Below are 8,641 nucleotides of genomic sequence, written 5' to 3'. Positions count from 1 at the left end.
TTTCATGAGATAAGCATAATAGATCAGATTCTGGGCATCACATTTGCCACAGCAGTTGGGAGGGAACAGCAAGCTAGCGAGCTGAACTCTGAGCAGTGGGAGCGCAGCTTCAATGCCCCAAAGCCAACCCCAGAAGCACACCTGTGCCAGCCTCCACCTCCCAAAATGACACCACCCGGAAATTTGAGAGTGAGGCTTATCAAACATGAGGCTTTGGGGGACATTTCATATTCAAATTTCCACATAGATCTACAACTCACAAAGTCAGGTAAATGTCTGCTGAGTAAGCCCCTTGAATCCTCCTGTCTCTCCCTCCACACAACTGGAACTGAAGTTACATAGGATCATGCGTGGTGTTTATGTGAGCATTGGGATTCCATCTCGGGTCCTGCTCACAAGAAAGCACTGTAGTGAGTGAGCCATAATCAAAGCTAACTAGGGCACTTATAAACATGATTTGTTAGCAGGATGTGGTGGCGCATGCCTTGAATCCCAGCACTTGGGAGGCAGGAGTAGGAGGATTGCTGTGAGTTTGAGACCACCCTGCAACTACATAAAGAATTCCTGGCGAGCCTGAGCTACTGCATTAGCCTACTTCGAAAAACCAAAAAATACAGGATTTATTCATATTTTTATTCATACTAATAAGATTGTGACTTTTTCCTACATGGACACAATGCATTTCTGTCACATTACGTCCCATCACACTTTCATGAATCCTTCCCCACTGCCAATCCTCATCCTCTTCCAACCAGTTTCCCTTCTAATTTCATCTCTTTTTCTCTGTGTGTACGGCTGCCAGTGACTTTCCTTACAGTAACTTGTTCGAGCATGGACAATTTACCAACAGCTTCACCAGTGAAGAAAGTGGCTCTCCCTCCCCTAAAAACTATTATACACAAATCCCCTTGATAACTCCCTCCATCATAAACCATTAATTATACACAAATCGCCCTTCATAACATCCTGCCCCATAAACCGTTAATTATACAGAAAAATCCTCCTTGGTAACTCCCTTCCTCATAAACCATTAATTATGCAAAAATCCCTCCTTGATAACTCCCTCCCATATAATACTATTATTGATACACAAATCTCCCTTCACAGCCCTTTCCTCTTCTTTAACAAAGTATTCATAGGCCCAACCTTTCACAGGTCTTGTGCATGAAACCACACTTGCTGTAAGTTCAGTCATCACTGCCATAGCCATGCCATGTCCAGGAGACAGAGTTCCACGCCTCTCCTCCAGTTTCTCAAGCTCTAATGCTGCCACATTTTTCTGCAATGGTCCCTCAGCCATACAAGGATGATGCACGTTTCCAATTTATGGCTGAGCATTGCCCACTCTCTCATTCTCAAGACTGTGACCAGTTAGGAGTCTCTATGGTCACCAATGCTCACTGCAGGCAGAAGTTTCTTGGACCAAAGTGGACGGTGATTTTAATCTAGAAGCAAAACATAAATACGTAGTAGGCATAAACAGAGGAATGTTACAGTGATAAGAGTACAGTCATCAAAGGACTCCTCTGCATCAGAGCACTGGGCTGAGGGATGGGGGGGGTGTCACTTGAGAGCTCCCAGGGAGAAGCCAACAGTGACAGTTCCATGTTCCTTTTCCTGGTCTCGGACCACCGGCATGTCCTGAGTCAACAAGGAGGGGACTAGTGAAGTGTCAGAGCCCGGCACCATAGACACCGGCACCCCTGCACAACCCATAGGCTCTCACATCAGAGTCAGTGGCTTAAGAATAACAGGTGGGCGTGGTGTACTGGCACATGCCTGTAATTCCCAACACTCCGGAGGCAGAAGTAGGAGGGTTGCTATGAGTTTGAGGCTACCCTGAGACTACATAGTGAATTCCATGATAGCCTGAGCTAGATTGAGACCCTACCTCAAAAACAAGAAAGAAAAAGAAGAAGAAGAAGATGAACAAACAACAACAACAGCAACAACAACAGGTGGTATAAGACAGCTCTACCCCAGCTGGAAATTGGGGTGCCACACTGGAGAGGGGCAGACCTACTCACCTGGTATAGTAGATCCAAGTGAGGCCATAGATGAGGAGGAAGACAGTTCCCATGACAGACCCCCTGATCAGAGTGAAGACCAGTGGCCAGGAGTCCTTTTGCTTCTCATCTGCAACAGAAAGGAAGAGGAAAAAGGAGGACATGACATCCTTGTCCCAGCACTTCTTTCCACTACATATCCCAACACCTCTCCAGGTGACATGCCAAAACCCCGACAGCTTTCCTGCCCCTTATTTCTGCACAGAGACGCACTGCTGAAGGTGCTGGGAGCTCAGCGGGTGCTGAAAAGTTTGGACAGTGGAAGGACAGGGCCAGTTCTGGGTTTATGACCCTTCTGAAGTGAACATTGAGAGATATGGGCTATAGTGGGAGAAATTGTGGAGGAGGGAGAGTGAAGGTGATGAAGGCAAAAGTCTGTGTTTGTGGGAAGAAACGGGACAGGGAAGGTAGCAGATAAGGAAGTGGATTAATGAGTCCCTGTTGGGAAGGGACTCTCTCAAGAACTATTGAACAATACAATAGCATAAGTGCAGAAGGAAGAGTATGATGATGAAGAAACCCACCGAATACAGCTCTTGTCTGGTGAAGCAAGACAATATGGGTTCAATCCTCAGAACTCATGGGAAATTGCCAAGGAAGTTGGTGAGTATCTAGAAGCCCAGTGATGGGGAGGCATAGAGAGGTCAATGCTTGATGCTCATTTGGCAGCTTGTCAAGCTTTGGAGAGCTCCTCACTCAGAGTAATGTTCTGGAGAAGGAAGTCAGCAAGTACCACGGCGGAGGTGAAGGATCTCAGTGCCCTCAAGGGCTCAGTGTCTCAGGTGAGTGACATGGGCACCAACCATGTGCAGCCTCCCTGCCTGGACCCTTCTCTTGAGATGACCCAGGGACTATTTGGCTGACCTGCTCCAAGTTGCTCTTCTGTCTCTTGCTAGGAGCTAGCTAGCCTCTTTAGTCTGCTTTCCCATCTTGCTGATTGCAGACAATTCCCTCCACCTTGCAGGTCGAACACAAGGGAAGCCTAAGCTTCTCTCTGTCCTCCCTTTATTTCATTATGGCCCAGATGTCACTGGGTCTGGAGTTCGTTTGCAGAGGCTGGAAGCCCTGGCGTGCCCGTTCTCTCTCGCTCCCTCTATCTGTCTTTCCATCTGTGTCTATTGCACTCAAACAAATAAATAAATAAATTTAAATAAATGTTTAGGGGGGGGGCTGGAGAGATGGCTGAGCCATTAAGGTGCTTGTGAGAAAAGCCAGAGGACCAAGCTTGATTCCCCAGGACCCACATAAACCAGATGTGCAAGGTGGTGTGTGCATCTAGAGTTCATTTCTAGTGGCTGGAGGCCCTGATGTGTCTATTCTCTACCTGTCTTCCTTCCTTCCTTCCTTCCTTCCTTCCTTCCTTCCTTCCTTCCTTCCTTCCTTCCTTCCTTCCTTCCTTTCTCCCCCCCTATCATAAATAAATACAAGTAAAATATTTTTATTTATTTATTTATTTGAGAGCGACAGACACAGAGAGAAAGACAGATAGAGGGAGAGAGAGAGAGAATGGGCGCGCCAGGGCTTCCAGCCTCTGCAAACGAACTCCAGACGCGTGCGCCCCCTTGTGCATCTGGCTAACATGGGACCTGGGGAACCGAGCCTTGAATCAGGGTCCTTAGGCTTCACAGGCAAGCGCTTAACTGCTAAGCCATCTCTCCAGCCCAAGTAAAATATTTTTAAAATAAGTTTATGGGGTCTAGGGAGATGCCTCAGTAGTTAAAGGCACTTGCTTGCAAAGCCTGATAGCCTGGGTTTGATTCCCCAGTACCCACATAAAGCCAGATGCACAAAGTGTATCTGGAGTATGTTTGCAATGGCAGGAAGCCCTGACATGCTCTCTCTCTCTCCTTTTCTATCTTTCTGTTTCTCAAATACATAAATGAAAACAATCAAGTTTATAGGGTGCTACTCTAGACAAAGGGGCTGGGGGACAGATGTTAAAATGCAAAGGAACTGGATAAAACTGGCTCTTGGTCACTAACTTCTGGTAGTAGGCAGGGAACAGAGACAGGGAACCGAGGAGGTCCAAGATTGAAAGGGACAACTTCAGCAATGACAGGGGTCAAGAGCAGGAGAGCAGGCTTATATGACCCAGTGACATCTGGGCCATAATGAAATAAAGGGAGGACAGAGAGGAGCTAAGGCTTCCTTTGTGTTCGACCTGCAGGGTGGAGGGAATTGTCTGCAATCAGCAAGATGGGAAAGCAGACTAAAGAGGCTAGCTAGCTCCTAGCAAGAGACAGAAGAGCAACTTGGACCAGCTAAGCCAAGTAGTCCCTGGGTCATCTCAAGAGAAGGGTCCAGGCAGGGAGGCTGCACATGGTTGGTGCCCATGTCACTCACCTGAGACACTGAGCCCTTGAGGGCACTGAGATCCTTCACCTCCACCGTGGTACTTGCTGACTTCCTTCTCCAGAACATTACTCTGAGTGAGGACACCAGAGAATCTTTCAGTGTGACAAGATCCAGGGCCACAGTACATGCCTGTACTCTGTGCTTCCTACTAAATCTCTGGAAAGTGCTCTTATCAGAGAAGCTGCTGTTCTGAGGAGCCTCTCTCCCTCAGGAACAATGGGGCCTGAGGGTGACACACAGAAAACATTTACCCAGAATAAGCTCCCCTTGGCTGCCATCCAACCCAAGTCCGTCCAGCTCTGAGCTCAGGGTGGGGTGCCTGGTTTGTCCTTCCCCACCACGGGTCCTCCCTCCCTCCCGTGACCAATGCTCACAACATGAGAATGATGCAGAAGAATGAGAAGACCAGGGCTGTGGTGCCTGCGCCCACGAAGACCCCCCACATCACTCCGGACAGAGCTGCGTTACCTGCGGAGGGAGAGGCACCCTTGAGCCCTCCCTCTTCTCCCACCCTAGTTGGACACTGGGCTTCTGGCTTTCTCTACCTCATGCTCATACACCCAGACTAAGGACCAGAAGGGACAGGGTCCGGGTCAAGTCTAGCAAGGGTGAGGAAGCATCAAGTGCTGCGGCTTGCTTTGATTTTAAGTTCAGTATTTTGGAATTATTTCACATACATTCTTACTTGTTTTAAAAAAATGCATCATGGGCTGGCAATGTATCTCAGTGGTAAAGCACTTCAGTAGCATGCCCAGGCCCCAGGTGACATCTCAAGTATGACAACCAACCAACCAAGCATCAAAACCTGGCATGAGGATAGGTGCCTGTAATCCCAGCTACCTCTGAAGAAGACAGGAGGATCAAAAGTTCAAGGTGAGCTGGGAAACTTAGTGAGACCCTGGAAAAATTGCTCAGTGGTTAAAGGCACTTGCTCTCGAGCTTGATGGCCTGAGTTCAGTCTGGATTTGATTCCCTACTGCCCATGTAAAGCCATATGCACAAAGTGGCACATACATCTGGAGTTCATTAATAGCAAGAGGATGCCTTGGCATGCCCATTCTCTTTAATAAACAAATAAATAATCGTAAATAAATAAATAAAAGGGCTAGGGGTTGGGCTCAGTTGTACAAAGTTGGTTTAGAATCTATGGGGAGGACTAGGGATGTAGTTCAATAGCAGTGCACTTGCCCAGAATGACCTAAGTGCCAGGTTTAACCTTCAGTGCTTATATATGTGTGTGTGTGTGTGTGTGTGTGTGTGTGTGTGTGTGTGTGTGTGTATATATATATATATATATATATGTATGTATGTATATATATGTATGTATGTATACACACACACACACATCTTCTTCAGTTGTTTTATCTATGTTCTTATGACATTTTGTTTTGGTTTCCCTTAAATATTATGTCAAGGGCAAAATCTGACTTCAGTTCAAGCCTACAAAAGCCCAGTACTCTGTGACCCCTGCACACTCTTTGGCACACTCCTTCCACTGGCTTTGTCCCAGTGAAATGGATACAGAAAAATTAAAAACAGGCTGTGGCTGAAAGGAAAATTTTGCACCTTGCAGCTTAGCTCAGGGAGGAAACAAGCTCTCCTGTGAGCTAAGGGAACTGGGTATGGATGGGAGACAGTGAAGAATGAACAGGCACTGTCCTTCTCTTGTCTTGCTCCAACCCAACGGTCACTTACCTTCCATGGCCAGGCTCAAGGAGTGCTGCTGGGAGCCCACAGTGTTCTGAGCCTTGCAGGTGAACTCTCCTCCCACTTTGAGATGGAGTGGAGACAACTCGAGCAAACCAGGGTTGGATGGATGCAAAGGGCCCACACTCAGGTTTCCCCAGAACCAGCTCAGTCTAGCAGGGGGGTTGCTGTCTGCCGCACAGAGCAGACTCAGAGACTGTCCCTCTGGAATTAGGAGAAATGAGCCATTCTCCAGGAATGTGGATGCTGTAGAGAAGGGACCAAGTGACAAAGAGATTAAAACAAAGAACACAAGAGACACGGGAGGGAGGTGGACACATCAACATGGACTAGACTACAGGAAATCCATGCTTTCAGCCATCTCCAGCAAAGATGTAAATGTGTCTGGTTTCAGTGTGGGCAATGTGAATGTCACTCTCAAAGGTAGAGACAGCATGTGATGTAGAATCATTTTGAACTTAGGAACTGATCAAACACACAAGCAAACACACACGTACACACAGATGTAAACATAAGACTAATCATTGCACACTGCTTCATTGTCAGGCATATCAATGACATGGCTGTCATTGATACAAGAAGCCAGAGAATCGGGTCCTTCCATCCCGTGGAAACCACAGTCGGGGGGAATGAGGACTGTCTGTGTACCTACCATGCATTCACCTGTCAGATACTCTGCTGGACAAGCCAGGCTCAAACAACCTGTGCAGGCACTGGTCACTTCTAGGAAGTGACTGAGCTACTGGGGTCAGACTCCCGTGTGTGTTCTGAATGTTTCCTGTGTGGCCCTGTCTCTTTGAGAAAGCATTCAAATAAAAATCATAAGGCGAATGAAAAGCCAAAGATGAAGATTAATGTATCCATGGATGAGAAGGACTTAGAATGTGTCGTTCTGCCTTGTGAATGTCATCTTGTCCCTTTAATCACCAATGAGCAAGCGAAAGAGTGGTAGAATCAGTGACACATACTAATGAAGCTGAGGGGACAATATGTAGGAGGGAACATGACTCCAACAAGGGATCTCTGCCACTGGGGTGAGCTTAGGGTGAGGTAAGGCTAGCCCTGCACCCGCAGACCACAGAGGATCTACCTACCTCCTCCAACTTCTTCCCAGGTGGTCACAGTCAGGTTCTGTGGAGCATCTAGAACAGGAACATGAAAGGCAATCAGTAGGAAGCTCGGTATACACACTGCATAGGGATGGTGAGGGCATGATACTCCTGACCAGCTCCAGCACCAAGATTATAGCACTCATTACTCAGAACACAGAAGATGACCAAGATCCCAATGCTCTGGGGACCCCACTCCATCAGACATCCCAATGTCTCAGCCTAGACTCACATGACACGTTGAGATAGGTGGTCGTTCTCCTGGTCACATTGGGTCCAGGTAGAGTCACCATGCAGGTGAGATTGGTGCCATGGTCCTGGGGCCGGGGCATGAGGCTCAACACCAAGGAGCGAGTGTTACTGGGGCCCAGGGTTGTCACAGAGCCCACAGTCCAGGATACCATGGGGGGTGGGCCCGATTCACATGCCCAGGGAGCAGAGCAGGTCAGGTTGCTGGGCTGGCCGGCCTCTAAGTTCTCTGGGACGTCGATGTGGGGGTTGTGAGTGAGGGCTGGTGAACAGAAGAGGCACTGAGTGAGGATGGGGGAGGTCCAGCTGTGGGAAAGTGCAGGCTTTGATCCACCTCCCCCCACTGAGCTCTGATGATCCAGCCCAGCCTCCCTGAGGTCAAGGTGACATCCTGGCCTTGTCCTGTGACACCCATAACCTTCCTATGTGGCTGAATAGAGGTTTATATTGACTTACCTTTCACATTCACAAGTACTTGTTTCATATAGTTCCACTTTGTATATCCTTTCTCTAGCCGAAAGAAGTATGACTTCCTGTCGTTCTTCCTGGCATCTCTGATTTCCAGGGTACAGTTGTTGTCCTTTGGATCCCCAACAAGGTAGAATCTGCCCACAGCAGCCTTCTGGACGGGTTTCTCTGGCTTGTTAGTAGCCACTGGAGAATCATGGTTTGTACGGGACCCTTCCAAGAACCAGAAGCCATAAGCTGGTTGTGAATCAGTCCAAGAATCCCGGTGGTAGGAGAAATTGCAGGGCACATGGACACAGAGGCCCTCCTGCACAGTCACCTGACTTGGCACATTCAGCACGTAATACTCAGGGTAATTACTCACACCGCACACCCTCTTAGGTCCCCAGAGCAGGAGGAGCAGAAGGAGCGGCCGCATGTCTGGCTGTAGCTCAGGGCCGCCGTGGACAGTCTGCCCTACAGGACGCTTCTAGGAGGAACTGGAAGGAGGCCCCACAGGAAGCTGGGGGAGGATGTGACCGTGATTTTCTCAGCAGACTGTCATGGCACACTCTGCAAAGTGGCCTGGACCCTGTCCCCCAAATATTACTTTCCAGTGAGAAGATGAGAGATCTTGCAGTAGCAGGAACTCCCCATGAGAGGAGACTCAGTGGGGAAGTGACAGGTTGAGTGAAGGGTTTACCTGGC

General features: G+C 48.4%; 1 protein-coding gene across 1 annotated transcript; it reads right to left on the bottom strand.

Moving 5' to 3' along the window:
- Positions 1-1,102: 1,102 nt before the first annotated feature.
- LOC123454726 (sialic acid-binding Ig-like lectin 8) lies at positions 1,103-8,391 on the bottom strand. The gene is made up of 6 exons (XM_045133725.1): positions 7,943-8,391; positions 7,470-7,748; positions 7,223-7,270; positions 6,117-6,374; positions 2,028-2,136; positions 1,103-1,445 (listed from the first exon to the last, which is right to left on the bottom strand). Exons 1-6 carry the CDS (start codon positions 8,370-8,372, stop codon positions 1,388-1,390), a joined length of 1,182 nt encoding a protein of 393 aa, XP_044989660.1. The 5' UTR covers positions 8,373-8,391; the 3' UTR covers positions 1,103-1,387.
- Positions 8,392-8,641: the final 250 nt, after the last annotated feature.

This window comes from Jaculus jaculus, chromosome 14, assembly GCF_020740685.1.
Source record: "Jaculus jaculus isolate mJacJac1 chromosome 14, mJacJac1.mat.Y.cur, whole genome shotgun sequence".
In the NCBI taxonomy this organism is placed as follows: domain Eukaryota; kingdom Metazoa; phylum Chordata; class Mammalia; order Rodentia; family Dipodidae; genus Jaculus; species Jaculus jaculus.
This window is presented reverse-complemented; position numbering and strand designations above follow the sequence as displayed.